Here is a 16,799-nt window from a genome sequence, read left to right as displayed (position 1 = left end):
TCTTCTGGAGACACCTGTGTGTTGGTTTGTTTAACGTGGGAATGACATTACATGCCAACAAAGACACAGCCCTTAACAGATCCTTAACCTGGTCCCATGGCTGGGAAATCCCTGATGATCGAGGTCTGAGGAACCGCTGCAGCCTTCATCCGCCTTCACAGCCATTGGGTTACAAGCCATCACCTCCTCTGCCTGATCCGCTGTTGAGAACTTCTTGTTTCACCAGAGCCCCGTTAACCATTTCGTGCTCAGGGTTCCTGTTGAGCCTTCATGGGTACCATAGTAGCTATGAGGCACACAAACCCCCCATCGTTTTTCACCCCAACAGCCAATCCCCTACTTGATCCATTATCCAGGATTCACGACACAGACAAGGGGTTGGATTTTGACGCCCTTGGGACGTTCCTATTCAGTATGTTTCTGTGGAATAAAAGTTCACCCTACCCGGTATCATGGTGTTCCATTTTTGTCATTATCACTATGGACGTACATACATACTATAGACATTTGTCTGAAGGATACTGCAACAGTGTGTGTGTGTTGTGGGCTGGGGGGGGCGGGGCGACTGGGGTTGGTTGTTGGTAATGATGAGAGTGATGTGCTATGGAGCTGTCAGGAGCCCCCTTTAGCCAGGCATGGCTGTCCTTTCAGAAGGCTGGAGTTAGTGCGGGTCTGGGACTGGTGGCTGAGGACTGTTCCACTGGCAATGATGTAAAGAAATCAAACTCTGCGTTTGGTTCACACCAGTCTGGTATGAGTTTGAGTGTGTGTGTGTGTGTGTGTGTGTGTGTGTGTGTGTGTGTGTGTGTGTGTGTGTGTGTGTGTGTGTGTGTGTGTGTGTGTGTGTGTGTGTGTGTGTGTGTGTGTGCGTGGAGGGGCCTTTTTCCAGTGGATGCTAAATCCATGCAGGTTACTTCCCCAGTCAGTGTGGATACCTGTTTACAGCTTGGTGGACTGAGTGGGATTCAAACTCAGGCCTATGTATTGGAAAACCAGGTCCTTATCCACTGAGCTTCCTGCTCTTCTCTACACAAGATGAAAGAAAAGCCAAACTCAAAGTGTTTTAATAAATCTGGGCTGAATTTCTGTCTTGGGAAACAAGGAATTTAATTAAAACTGCTCTCTTAACTTACTGATGTGAAACAGAAGGAGTTGTGTGATTAATTACACAAATATACACAGTGCAGTCTGTTATTAAAAAAAAAGTCAGGAGGTCAAAAGTCACATTTGTGCTGTGACAAGTACTTCAGTCGAGTTTTCTGTGCATGTCTGTTTTGTTTTTTTTTCTAAGCTGTTGGACAGTTCTTGACATTGTTATTGTGTGTTTTACAATTTAGTCTGTAAGAATTATGGAGAACTCTGCACAGATTTGGTCGATTTGCGCATAAAGTGCCCATGAAGCAGGAATCATGTACAAAACATGTAAAATCGCTGCTGCCTCATACACCTGCTGCTACATCTATTTGCGCACACCAGTGGCTGAATGACAGAGTGTGCACTGTGCGAGCCCATCGATCCCTCTCACGGCAGGTGTTGGCCAAATTCCAGGTGACACACATGAACATCTAACACCGCTCACGTGGGACTTAGAGAATGTGTGGCCATTCACACTATTAACACGACAACAGTCAGCAGACAATCATTGTCTGGCTGGTAGTGAAATTTCTGTAAGAGCCCCACGACTGTGGCTTTGCTGACAGGAGGCGTGTCTGCCGACAGAAGCAGCTGTGGAGATCTGTTGATGTGGACATCGCAGCTGGACAGCGCTACTACTGTGTTTGGACAGACATGGACTAACAACTGCCCACTGTAAAGCGCATGTGTCTGCTTGCTGTCATCACATAAATAAAAACATATATCACTTGGCGATGGGCTGCAGCGAGCGAGCGCGCACACACTGCAGCCCATGGGCAGGCGGCCCCAGGTTGAAAGGGACCGTCAGATCATAACACACAGCAGGTAATCTGACTGTTACACCACCCACGTGAGCTCTGTTCCACATGATGCAGTGTCTGTCCTGCAGCGCGGCATCCACAAGACACGCATTTTGGGCAGAACACGTGTGCACGGCCGGCTGGATGCACAGGACCAGTAGATGTGGACATGAGAAGAGCGAACTGCTTCATCATTCATGTCATTTCATGACTGTATGTCTGTGACCATGGATCATATTTGTATTGCCCGCTTGATAAGAGGGATTCAATAAAATGTGGTGGTTTATATGGTGTGTGTTTTTATTTTTTTTAAATACGTCCATGTCCTTCCTGATATAAGGCAGTTTCCACAGCTTTTACAGGACAGCGATTGTAGCTCAGTGGTAAAGTTTCTGAATGGTAATCAGAGCTTTTGGAAATAGGTTCGATTCCCGTGGGTGCCATGTAATTTTTATTTTTATTTTTTTCACAGCAGCTGCGCGATGTGTAACAACATTGGAGGAGGTGATGGTCTAGTGGTTAAGCATTGGGCTTGAGACCAGAGGATCCTCATTTCAAATCCCAGCCTGACCAGAAAATCACTAAGGGCCCTTGGGGAAGGTCCTTAATCCCCTTGTTGCTCCCAATGTGTAGTGGGTGCCTTGCATGGCAGCAGCCTGACATCGGGGTGAATGTGAGGCATTGATGTGTAAAGTGCTTTGAGCCTCTCATGCAGATGGAAAAGCGCTATATAAGGGCCCTGTCCCACTGGCGTTTAGGAGGATTTGCGGATGGAATGTGCACAAAAGTGGCCCACATCCGCCAAACAACCGCAATAACCGTGTAACATTCCTGTATGAGTCGGCCGCCATCCGAACACGTCCGTGATCATCTGCAGAGGCACGCATGTCCGCAGCCAGGATTTTTGAGCGGCTCAAAAATCCTGCTGCGGATGAGAGCCGCATCATTGCCTGAACACATACTGAAAACATACGCAGGACATACACAACCAACGCGCCGCATATCCCCTGTCATCCGCTGATATCCGCAACCGACGGGTTGGCGCGGCTTGGCGGCAGACCGGGACAGCGTGCAAAACAGATATGACGCGTGCCCAGCACGGCCACATCACAGTCGCAAATGGTATGTCGCGCATGCAGACAGAGTAGGCACGGATGGAACGAGTGCATCACGGCCGCTGTGCCCCTCATGGGGGCGCCTCCGTGGTCGCCTTCGCTTCTGTTCCCTGTTATATCCGCTTTTCTTCCTCATGTATTCACTGATTCACCCCGGGACATTTGTCATTTCCGCCCACCTTTGTTGCGGACGCTCAGCTTTTGTCTCCTCATTTCATGTGCAAATCCTCCTAAACGCCAGTGGGACAGGGCCCTAAATGCAGTCCATTTAATCACAATGCAAGTGATACTCCTGATCTTAGTCTCCCTAAGTAGTCATTCCCTTAACACAAAGTCATTCTAGTGGTTCCCAAGGATCTTCTAAAGCAGTGGTCTCCAACTCTGCTCTTAGAGAGCACCTGTACATATTTTCCATGCTCCCCAGCTGATTAATTAACTCTGCTCTTGATTTGCTGAGCTGGAAAACTTTCTGGACAGGTGCTCTGCACGGTTGGAGAGCACCTGCTCCAAAAAAACCTCACACCAAAGACACCCAGCCATCGCTTCAGGTCAGTGGTCAGTATCCAAATCTTACAACCAAACAGTTAGACCCGAAGCATCATGACCCTAAAGATTTGGACATTTGTTCTCCTGCAGAAGGTATCTGTAACATCAAACACTTCTGTTCGGCGACCACACAACTCAATAAGCTCAGATAAAATTGGGAAGTGTTCGTCCCTTGAGGGGCTTCAAACTAGGAGCTGTTATGAATTCAGTATATTGCTGAAAGTCATGTTGACAGATAGACCATGACGAGTCAAGGGTGGAACCACAGAGCATTCTTTTAACATTCAGCCTGCTCAGTCACCTGACTTCCATTGTAAACAAATATTTATCCTTTGATACTGTATTATACACTGTATAATTTTTAGTAATATTTTTCATGTGCAGTATCAGCAGGTCTGTTTGGTCTGATGAATTTGAGTGCACAATGCCAGCCTTTTTATTCTGACCAGATGTCAAATAACTCAGTTAAATGTTGAATCTTGAATGATGTACTGACATCTTGGATGTAGGACCTGCAACCTGAGAGTGGTCTATACGTCACGCCTTGCTCAGTAATAAATGTATTTAAAAGCGTCTCAGAGGAGGACAAGTGCCACATAATTAAAGAGGTCTGTAGGTTTCATCACAAAGAAGATTATTTGAAATATATTTTGGCCTGTATCCAATTGTTCAGTGTTTCTATATTCTGGCAAAATAATTTCCTTTGGGATAAATGGTTGATCTTATCTCATCTTAAAATACACCTGATAAGTCCTTTTCTTCAAAAAAGCTGTTAGCGATATGAAATTTTAGATGGTGGCAGTTTTTCAAAATGCCCACCAAAAATGGCCTATTTGCACATCTAAAACACATTGGCAAGCAAATGTAGGTGATTATGATACTAAATCATTAAATGTGATGCCACTGAACACAAATGTAATATTTGTAAAGGTAACATATCTAATGGAAGCACTAATTACATTACAAGTATGGAACAGAAAGTCTATATTTCGCATTCGCGGCTACTTAGTGATGTGCAGCTCAGCCCAAAGTTGTAGAACTTGCACTTTCCTCTGCAAAGCCTCTTCCATCCACATAATGCAATATTTTACATATATACCCTTTGAAGTAGAGCAGTAAAACACTACAAGTACATTTTGGTGGAATTTCTGTGACATATGTTACAGAGCTCCTAAACAAGGTGTGTCAGGCTAAAATAATGTTTATTTCAGGACAGTTTCTGTGAAAACACTCATAGAACTGTGGAACTTTGGGAGATATTTCACATTAAATATAAAGTACATGAAAACATGAAAGGGAGATAATTGGGATTAATTGGGACTGTTTACATTTTCAAATTTGCTCCTTGATGGAGAACTTCCTGAGTCAGTTTTTGTTGTTGTTGTTGTTGCAGTTTTACAAGATTGGTTCATATTCATATTCGCTAAACGTCCGCAAGATCCGTGAAACATGCTTGTATGAGTCAGCCGACAACCGCATACATCCGCAATTATCTGCAGAGGCATGTTTTTCCGTTGCCAGGATTTTTGAGCTGCACAAAATTTTGGCTGCGGACGACAACGAACGTCCAACATTTGTATACTCAATTCATGCGCAATTAATCCTCTCCCCAGTGGGACCGGGCCTTCAGGTGGTAATACGAGCTGCAGTGCAAAAGTCTGTGGTTGACTCAAAAGAATCACCTTTTCAATAAGACTTCCATGAAAACTAACTTCATGTCTCTATGTGAAAATGACTTTGTAGACAGTTGTATCTTGGGGAAATATAATCTACATGTGTTTAACTCACGGGTGGAGGAAACATGGAAAAAAACCCAGCAGAGGTGTGATTCTTAATCCCTTCCATGTATTTAAACCAAGGTTTGAAACTCAGTAAACGCCACACTGATTTCTAATTGTTCACCAAACATTTAGAAAGTCCACAGCATCCGATGGGGGCGGGAATGGTGCACACAGACCACAGCGACACTTAGTGCAATACAAAACATGATTTATATATTTAAATCACACACTTTAATGATTATATAATCACCGGCCGATATTTCAACAGCAGTGTAATTAATTGTGCTGTACTCATGACAACAAACTTTTTGTTGTTGGATAAATTGTGTCAGAAGGTGTATGTTGAAGTTGAACAGGAGAAGCCCAAGAACTCAGCCCTGAGTAACTCCCCATGCCATCTCTGTTTGAGCTGATGGCATCTTTTCATCCTCAAACTGATTCATTTGGTCATTGTAGTGTCACACATACTGTATGACGAGGGCATAAACCAGGGGTGGGTAGCGAGGGCCGAGACACTGCAGGTTTTCCTTGCAATAAATCACCTCAGCAGGTGGATTGCTAATGAGCTTCTCCCTTGAACATAAACACCTGATTGTCAATGCTGAGACACTTGATCATTAATGAAATCACCTGCTGAGGAGATTGGTAGTAAGGAAAACCTGCAGTGTCTCGGCCCTTCGTGGCACATGATTGCCCACCCATGGCATAAACAGTAACAGAGGAGTGTCACAAGTCCTGTTAATGGGCTTTTGCAGAGTTAATATTCTCACTTTCACCGTGTGTTCAATATCTCTGTGGTCTTGAGTAAGTCCGGCTGTGAGTGTAAGACCTGAAGTTCAATTAGCTAAGCTCTTCTTTGATGGTTCATTTTGTAAGCATATCTCTCTGTGTTAGCTGAAAAGGCCAGGGACTGATCCAATCAGAAAACCTACATGTTATTTGTTTCCAACCTTTAAATCCTCCTCTGGCAGCCTGGTTTCTTTTTGCCAGTCTCGCTGCAGCCTGATTGGTATGAGTTTAATAGAGGAAATTGATGGAGGGGATAAAGGATTTCACTTGGAATCGCATCATCCATGTGCCTCCTGAATGCTGCAGTGAGTAAAGACGAGCTACTGCACACTGCGCTGCACAACTACTGCACACTGCACTGTAAAACTACTATGCACTGTGCTGTAAAACTACTATGCACTGTAAAACTGTTGTACACGGCACTGTAAAACTGTTGTACACTGCACTGTAAAAACCATTGTGCACTGCACTGTAAAACTACTGTACACTGCACTGTAAAAACCATTGCACACTGCACTGTAAAACTACTGCACACTGTGCTACAAAACTGCTGCACACTGCACTGTGAAACTACTGCACACTGCTGTAAAACTACTGCACTGTAAAACCGCTGTACACTCCGCTGTAAAACCATTGTGCATTCCACTGAAAAACTAGTGCACACTGCGCTCTAAAACCATTGTGCACTGCACTGTAAAACTACTGCACACTGTGCTGTAAAACTGCTGTACTGCACTGTAAAACCATTGTGCACTGCACTGTAAAACTACTACACACTGCTCTGTAAAACCACTGTACACTGTGTTGAAAAACCATTGCACACTACACTGTAAAATTACTGCACACTGCATTTTAAGACCATTGTGCATCGTACTGTAAAAATCACTGCACTGTAAAATTGCTGCACACTGCGTTGTAAAACCATTGTGCACTGCACTGTAAAACTACTGCACACTGTGTTAAAAAAAACCATTGCACGCTATGCTGTAAAATTACTGCACATTGCATTGTAAGACCATTGTGCATTGCACTGAAAAACTAGTGCACACTGCCCTCTAAAACCATTGTGCACTGGACTGTAAAACTACTGCACACTGTGCTGTAAAACTGCTGTACTGCACTGTAAAACCATTGGGCACCACACTGTAAAACCATTGTGCACTGCACTGTAAAACTACTGCACACTGCTCTGTAAAACCACTGTACACTGTGTTGAAAAAACATTGCACACTACACTGTAAAATTACTGCACACTGCATTTTAAGACCATTGTGCATCGTACTGTAAAAATCACTGCACTGTAAAATTGCTGCACACTGCGTTGTAAAACCATTGTGCACTGCACTGTAAAACTACTGCACACTGTTAAAAAAAACCATTGCATGCTACGCTGTAAAATTACTGCACATTGCATTGTAAGACCATTGTGCATTGCACTGCAAAACTAGTGCACACTGCCCTCTAAAACCATTGTGCACTGGACTGTAAAACTACTGCACACTGTGCTGTAAAACTGCTGTACTGCACTGTAAAACCATTGGGCACCACACTGTAAAACCATTGTGCACTGCACTGTAAAACTACTGCACACTGCTCTGTAAAACCACTGTACACTGTGTTGAAAAACCATTGCACACTACACTGTAAAATTACTGCACACTGCATTTTAAGACCATTGTGCATCGTACTGTAAAAATCACTGCACTGTAAAATTGCTGCACACTACATTGTAAAACCATTGTGCACTGTAAAACTACTGCACACTGTGTAAAAAAACCATTGCACACTACACTGTAAAATTACTGCACACTGCATTGTAAGACCATTGTGCATTGCACTGTAAAATCACTGCACTGTAAAACTGCTGCACACTGCATTGTAAAACCATTGTGTGCTACACTATAAAATTACTTTATTGCATTGTAAGATCATTGTGTATTTTACTGTAAAATCACTGCACTGTTAAACTGCTGCATTGTAAAACGTTGTAAAACCATAAATGTTACTTCTGCTCAAACAATGAGGAAATCAACTACCTCACTCAAATGATTCAATCATTAAACCTTGTTTTAAGTAAAATAAACTTGATCACTTAGTGTTAAATTATCTTAAATGTGCAGAATCCCGTCCTAATAATGTGAAACATTTTACAATTTTTGTTCAGTTTTTGTTCATACCTAAACAAACAAACAAAAAATAAAACAACAAACCTTAGGGCATCTCTGAGGGTGTCCATCATGAACCAGGATATTCCGTCATTAAGTTGTCATCCTGTTTTAACCATGAAGGATTTTTAAAAATTCAAACTTCTTTTCTTCCATTGACGTTGACATTGAAACGTTCATATATTTCGCTAATCCGTTGCATTTCTGTGAAGCCCGTGGAGTTGTCATACATGCCTTGACATCAACAGATGTTTTCTAGGAGCACCAGTGTTGTGCTAAAATTATTCTGTGGGCGTGCCACAGTTTTTGCACGCTTCGGACATCGCACAAGTCCAGTGGATTACGTCATCAAACCACATTCTAGATCACAGTGATTTTTACGTGCCAGTTTGTGACGGTTATAGGCCGTGATTTTCTGGCATGCATATCCATAAAATGAGAACAAGGTTTGAGAGATTGATCCATTGACCTTCTGCATTGTGAACAACCCATTCTGGCACCTGAGCCACCATTGTTCACATATTAAATGCAGTTTCTTCTGTCTCTGTTTTTATTTTAAAACCCGCGACAATCTATAGCAGACAGACAAAAGTAGAGGTCACCAATCTGGCTCCATTTCTCAACCGTTCACATAAACATTTCCACAAAAATGTATAGAATTTCGCAACTTGTACTTTTACTTCAGATGTGTGTAAATGTATATGTACATTGTCTAGTGGTGGAACAGGGAAACTACAATTAGAAAGCATTGCTGCTGTCACATGATGCAACCTCATCCACACATAGTCTTTATTAACTCAAATTGGGAAGCACACAATTTAGGGCTGAAACAATTAGTCGAGTAACTCAAATAATTCGATTACAAAAAATGTTCGATGCAAATTCTGTGCCTCGAAGTTTTGTTTAATGTTGTAGTACATATGCCAGGCCTGTGTGTGGCACTGTAATGTCCCCAGAAAAAAAAACAGAAAAAGACTAGAGCATGCACTTAAACCATGTAAGCGCTAATCAATTTAGTACAAAAGCTAGATCTTTCCAATACGACACACAGAGTAAAATAATGCCTTTTAGGAGAAAAACTGTCCACACTGATCATCTTAAACAGCTTACTGTGCATTTAAAGTGAAGCAGTCTGTTTCTGTTTTTTAAAAAAAAAAACAGTTTCGTCGTCTGGCTACTCTCCGCTCTACGTGGGGAATGACAGAAAGCCACATCCCATCGCCATCTCAGCAAAATGTCAGGACTTTGGCCCAACTTTGGCTGTGCTGCTGACACCGGGAAAGATCCCCAACTTGTAAAGATGTAAAAAAATAAATAATTACCCAAGAAAACAGAAAGGGATACACTAAATTTGACAGTCTGTGTAATGGCACAGTGACATTGGCCATTGCTTAGGAAGAGCCCTGACTGTTGATGTTGTTTAAAAATGCAAAAGTACTTTTTATCCAATAACCAGAATAATCGATAGAATACTTGATTACTAAAATAATCAATAGCTGCAGCTCTAACACAATTAGTAATTATGTCGAGTTAGTTAACAAACATGTAGCATCATTGATGTCTAAACCTACAAAAGACGCCTGTGTGAACTAAACAGCAGCTTTTGACCTCAACAAGAAGCACGTCAGTCTCTATGCTACAGCAAGAATCATGAATGAATCAAGTAGTTTCCCTCCCGCAGAATCATGTTAAAAGTGGGCCCACATTGTTTTTGCTGCTCAGATTTCATAGAGATTTTATTTTAATAAAGACAGCTGTGCCGTGACATCACAGCAGGACAGAGGATTCTAGGAAAACTGTAACTGTAAGGAAAATGGCAACTTTCTGGCTTTAAGAAACACTATAAGAAATCAAGAAAAAAAGATTGTGGCAGTCAGTAACGGTTACTTTTTTAGACCAAGCAGAGGAAAAAAATATGGAATCACTCAATTCTGAGGAAAAAATTATGGAATCACCCTGTAAATTTTCATCCCCAAAACTAACACCTGCATCAAATCACATCTGCTCATTGATATTGACCCTATGTGTCTTTTTGCAAGGAATGTTTTCACAGTTTTTGCTCTATGGCAAGATGCATTATCATCTTGAAAAATGATTTCATCATCCCCAAACATCCTTTCAATTGTCCAAAATATCAACATAAACTTGTGCACTTATTGATGATGTAATGACAGCCATCTCCCCAGTGCCTTTACCTGACATGCAGCCCCATATCATCAATGACTGTGGAAATTTACATGTTCTCTTCAGGCAGTCATCTTTATAAATCTCATTGGAACGGCACCAAACAAAAGTTCCAGCATCATCACCTTGCCCAATGCAGATTCGAGATTCATCACTGAATATGACTTTCATTCAGTCATCCACAGTCCACGATTGCTTTTCCTTAGCCCATTGTAACCTTGTTTTTTTCTGTTTAGGTGTTAATGATGGCTTTCGTTTAGCTTTTCTGTATGTAAATCCCATTTCCTTTAGGAGGTTTCTTACAGTTCGGTGACAGACGTTGACTCCAGTTTCCTCCCATTCGTTCCTCATTTGTTTTGTTGTGCATTTTTCGATTTTTGAGACATATTGCTTTAAGTTTTCTGTCTTGACGCTTTGATGTCTTCCTTGGTCTACCAGTATGTTTGCCTTTAACAACCTTCCCATGTTGTTTGTATTTGGTCCAGAGTTTAGACACAGCTGACTGTGAACAACCAACATCTTTTGCAACATTGCGTGATGATTTACCCTCTTTTAAGAGTTTGATAATCCTCTCCTTTGTTTCAATTGACATCTCTCGTGTTGGAACCATGATTCATGTCAGTCCACTTGGTGCAACAGCTCTCCAAGGTGTGATCACTCCTTTTTAGATGCAGACTTACGAGCAGATGTGATTTGATGCAGGTGTTAGTTTTGGGGATGACAATTTACAGGGTGATTCCATAATTTATTCCTCAGAATTGAGTGATTCCATATTTTTTTCCTCTGCTTGGTCTAAAAAAGTAACCGTTACTGACTGCCACACTCTTTTTTTCTTGATTTCTTATAGTGTTTCTTAAAGCCAGAAAGTTGCCATTTGAAATGACTTTAGTTTTGTGTCATGTCTGTGATCTGCTTTTTTTCTACAAAATTAAACAACTGAATGAACATCCTCTGAGGCTGGTGATTCCATAAGTTTTGCCAGGGGTTGTATTTTCTTATTGGATGTTTTTCCAGACAACTTATCTCAGGATCAAAAATTTCTGCTTCACCTTTTTTTGATGACTGCAAGAAAAATTATCACAATTTATTGGTTGAAACCGGAATCTCCCACAGTTGAACAATGGACTCAAAAAATCAAACATATGTATATGATGGAGCGGTTGACAGCTCAACTTCATTTAAAGGCTCCGGTCTTCAATAGAAGATGAGGGCCGATTATTGACTTTCTTAAATAGAGCATAAGCCTACACCTTTGTTTTTGATTTTTAATTGTATTTATTTTTATGTGATGCCCAGTCTCAGGACAATGTTATTGTCTTTGAAATGACAATAAAGTAAAAAAAAAAAAAAAAAGAATATGGCACATTGCAAGCATCTGTGTAAAGAATGTGTGCTGTTATTGGGTACCATGCCTCAGGTGGTATATTGTTGGTCCAGTTAAAAACCTGGAATATTAAATCGGCGAGTGTACGTTTGTATCAGTGCCTTAAGAAAGATGCTGAATCCCCAAATGTTCCACACTGTATAAAATTACAAGTTGGCGGTGGTCAACAGTGTGTTGTTGCTTGGACCACAGTCATATTTTTAATTAGTTTACAGGAAATTATGAGTACAGCATACTTGAAAATATTAAGTTCCACACTAAAAATTTAATTGCCACCTCTATTAAGTTTACAGTATTTTACTTATATTTTTTAACTACTTTGAGAGGTCCTGCAGCTTATACACTGTTGGGAATATATACCAAAAAAAAAATCATGCTTGATATTATTATTATTATTATTGTTATAATAATAATAATAATAATAATAATCTCTATTTATGTAGGGTTTTCCAGGAATCAAAGAACTACATAAACTCCAATAATAAACGAATTTATGCAAAAGAATAATTACACTCCAATAATGTGCAGAAATTCCAAATTAAAGAGTTGATAATACAGAAAAATGTGTGTTTTTTTCCACCGCGATAAAATATGGGAATTACAATAATTTAATTGGGCTGCGGTGATCAGATCCTTCAGACTAAGTGCACGTATGGTTTTGCAGTGCATGTAGCTGCAGTGTCAGATCCAGATCTGGTTTTTAGGACCTGCTGTCCCTCCCTCTCTTTAGTTTCACCGCCGCTCTGTCCAGTAAAGTAAAAAAACCCTGAAACGGTATTTATTTCTTTATTTAATGAAGATGAAGGGAGACAAGTCTGAGCGTGGGGGAATAATGAAAGAGAGGCATAAGAGGTTTGGGAGGAATGTATAGAGAGAGATGAGCAGAGAGAAAGAAAGAGAGTTATTCCCTACGGCAGGGTTGTCTCCTGCTCACTGTCCTCTTTCACTCTTAGGTCTCATTTTGCCTGAAAACAGAGTTTGTGTGTAGATGCTGATTTTGTGTGTGTGTGTGTGTGTGTGTGTGCGTGCGCGCGTGCGCTGTAACATGTACACAATACTGTAAGCGCACAAAGCAATTACTGGCATGCTGGGAGTACACCTGGACCGTCCTGTGTGCTTATACACAAACTGTAATATAAAAACATCCCGCCGCACGTGCACTCACACGTGCACATACCCGAGCGTTCTGTGCTTTTCTGCTGTTTGCAGCTTTGCAAAGCGTCACTAATGCTTTTCTTCATTTCCAGTTTAACTGAAGCAACTTGTTTTTGAACTAACTTCTCTTTTCTTTTCCCCTGCCTCCTCCCTGCTTCTCTTCTCACCTCATCCTGACCGCCTGTTTTTTTTTTTTTTGCATATCCTCCGTCGTCTGTTTCTTTATCGGTCTCCTTTTTGCATAATGCATCTCCCTTTCCCTCACCTGCATTTTTAAAATTCCCACCTGCTCTTCCTCGTCCTCTTTTCACCTCCCCCGCCTCCTGCTCCGCTCTCTCACCGCAGAAATACCGGTGTCAAGAAGAGGAAGGTGCCTCGCCGGGCGTCCCGAAACTCCACTCGCACACCTGCCATCAGCACCCGATGGGAGTAGCGAGAAAGTTGAGGGATGGGGGGACTCTCGGAAGGGAGGGAGGCACCTGGAGGAGAGCCATAGAGGGCGCTGGGACTATGGAGAGGGAGCGAGAGCAGTCACTGCGGAGAGGCGGCTCTCTTGGTCGCCATGGAGTCCTGCGAGGGGCGGAGCTGGTTCAGGTGGCCGAGCGGCAGCTGTCGCAGATTCAGCACGTTCACGGATATGTCAGTCACGCACACGTCACGCCCCCTCAGGTAAATGTCTCTGTGGCTATACCCCCCACCGACACACACAGATATTAAAGGACATGTCGCACTGAAATCACAACAGTTTAGAACAACAGGTTAGTGGCTATCAGATGATCCACTGGGTGCACTTCCGTGACCGGTTTCAAAATATACGACGTTCGCAGCAAATAGCTACGGAGACTTCTGAAAACAAAGTACTCTTGAGTACTCGAGTGTTTCCGACAGGTAACGTAGTTACTAGAAGTGTCCCAGCGTGCACTTCAATGGAATGTATCTGCTAACGTTAAGAGCTGAGGCACAGATTAATTCCAAAGTTTACACAAGTGTGATGTTGTGTTATGATGACTCGTTTTTAAGAGATAACTGTTCATTTTGACACGGTCACGGTAAAAGCAGCAGCTGTGAGAAGGTTTTGTGTGCCTGTGGCAATTAGTCACAAATGCAGCCTGTTAAAAACGCTAATAATAAGTGCTGTTTATAAATGAAAAATCTAATAAATATATATCTGTGTCACCACGGAGACATTCCACATCCATTAAGCATCACTAAACAGCTGACATGCAGGTTAAAACAGTGTAACAGCTGTTTTAACCTGCATGTCGGTTGTTTTTTAAGGGATTATTCAACATTAATTCTCTTTTAAAAAATGTCTTATAGAGATTGACAGTTTTATGACATTTGAGAGAGTTTACAAGCTTAATACTGATTATGTAATTGTCCAAATTCAGCCAGAAGTCCATCTAAATTGGAGATTAAAACAGCGCGCACACACACACACACATCCACAGACACTCTCAAAGTAAATAGCTCCATTGAAAAGAACACAAAGCAAAAGATGACAAAAGATTAACATTCCACTCACCCCAGTGTAAATATTTCCAAATTAGTCCACAACAAAGAGAAGCCCCCACGTATGCGTCACGTGGCCGCAATCGCAGTTGTGATAGCCAGCCATGGAACGGTCCACTCGTCCTCACGGATCCACAGCCAAAGATCATTTTCATGTTCCACTTGGCCAAGGAATAATGTCCAGGTCCACTCGCTCTCGGATTGTGATTGCGCGCACGGTCGTGCGTGCATAATGCCCGATCACAGCTCTGCCTTCAACTCAACTTCTGTCAGGATCGTGGCACAGTCCATTAGCCCCTGACAATAGCGTCTTCTCAATTTTTCCAATAGGAGACATGTCCAGGCATGTCCATGATCACAACAGCATGCAGCTGCCACACAAACAGCAGCGTCACAACACTTTAAGTTCCAAATCCGACAGACACTGAAAAAGTTAAGAGTTTCGGGGTGAAGTGTGTCGTCTCCTCTGTAAATCCGAGCCACTGTTTTCAAAGAAAAGCTCCAAAGCTTCGTTATCGGACAGAACCGCATTCGTTTTGCTCCATCTGTCTCTGTCTGGGATGTTTCTGTTTTGCTCTTAACTTCGTCACATGCAGAAAAATGCAGAGAATTGCAGAGTGAGATGTTTCCTATAAATGCACTTGTTTCCTTGCTTCGGGAGAGGAATAAAAAACATCAGAAACCACTAATTATGAGCGCATGTGTGCAGAGAGACTTATAATCTTGAGTACTTTATGTTATGTTGCTAACTGGGACGTTAAAACACATGCAAAATGTCCTTTAAATGGGAAAAGAACACTGTGAACCCAAAGTTTTTCTGTGTCATCGGTTTTATCAACTTTTCATCATCCAGGATGGCACACATCCATAGGGTGATACCTTCTTTCCGCTAGCATGTTATTAGTACTGGTTCTAGGGATAGTACCAGTGAAACCAGAACCCTGTGAGCTAGCGGAACAATGTGACATCAGTGTTATACCAGGGGAGAGTCATTGCACCAAGTGGAGTTTTTGCCCTGAGTATCTTGGGGTGTTGTTTACGAATGGGGGTAAGATGGAGCGTGAGATTGACAGGTCTATTGCAGCTGCATCTGAGGTTGTATGGCCGCTATACCAAACCGTTGTGGTGAAGAAAGACCTGAACCAGAAGGCGATGCTCTCAATTCACCAGCTATTTTATGCTCCTGTCCTCACCTATGGGCATGAGCATTGGGTAATCATCAAACAAACAAGGTCACTGGGACAAGAGACGGAAATAAGGTTCCTCCTTTGGGTATCTGGGCTCACACTCAAGAACAGTGTGACAAGCTTGAATATCCAGGAGGGATATGCTGCTTCTTTGCATCAAAAGGAGTCAGCTGAGGTGGTTCAGCCATCTGGTCATCTGCCTAGGAAGGTTTTCCAGGAACATCCAACTGGGAGTTAGTCCTGGGGAAGACCGAGGACACGTTGTAGGGATTGCATTTCGCAGCTGGCCTGGGGTTGCCTCGGAATCTCCCAGGAAGAGCTGGAGGACTTGGCTGAGCATAAGGAAGTGTGAGATGAGCTGCTTGGTCTGCTGCCACCTTGACAAGGACCCAGATAAGTGGCAAACATGAGTAAATGAATTATTTGTCAGAATTTAAGCTCATATAGGTAATTCAAATGATTATGTTGAAACTACTCCACTGAATTTTGAAGGTGATCAGAGCCGGATCCGGATTCTGGATAAAGATTTCACTTTATATAGGCTTTGAAGGATTACGTCAAAACTACTTCACGGATTCTCACCAAATTTGCACCACAGACAGACATTAGGGCAAGGAAAACTCCACTGAATTTTGGAGTTGATCCGGATCTAGATTGGCGGATGTCAGAAATCTCTGATTGCGCTTGTTAATATTGCAACTGTGATTTGCTGCTCCCTGTTTCCTGTTTCTGTTGTGATTTTGTCATATTTTAAACTTAAACTATGTTATGCCCTGCTCTCATTTTCACAGATGTGCAGCCTGCTAGCCCACATTTTGAAACTTTTCTCTTCCTTTTCTCTTCCTTTACAAACCTTAGATGGTCTGAAATGGTGTCTGTAATGAACTGGGATATTCAGTCAGTGTCTTGTGGCCTTGTTTTAACATTTCAAAAGATTCTTTGGTCTGTTGTGAGCGTTGACATGTTTTGGTAACTCCTTGCATTTCCGTGTAGTCCGTTACTTTGTCGTACATGCTGTTTGACATCACTTGGAGGTTTTCTGGAAGC

At 42.1% G+C, this 16,799-nt stretch overlaps 1 protein-coding gene across 1 annotated transcript in view; it reads left to right on the top strand.

Moving 5' to 3' along the window:
• The window catches only part of LOC117518389 (discs large homolog 1-like protein), a 331,339-nt gene that overhangs the window by 108,246 nt on the left and 206,294 nt on the right, over positions 1–16,799 (top strand). Inside the window, exon 5 of the mRNA XM_034179498.1 lies at positions 13,399–13,722. Within this exon, the coding sequence (XP_034035389.1) occupies positions 13,399–13,722 (324 nt within the window). The remainder of the gene's footprint in view (positions 1–13,398; positions 13,723–16,799) is intronic.

Source organism: Thalassophryne amazonica, chromosome 10, assembly GCF_902500255.1.
Source record: "Thalassophryne amazonica chromosome 10, fThaAma1.1, whole genome shotgun sequence".
In the NCBI taxonomy this organism is placed as follows: Eukaryota; Metazoa; Chordata; class Actinopteri; order Batrachoidiformes; family Batrachoididae; genus Thalassophryne; species Thalassophryne amazonica.
This window is presented reverse-complemented; position numbering and strand designations above follow the sequence as displayed.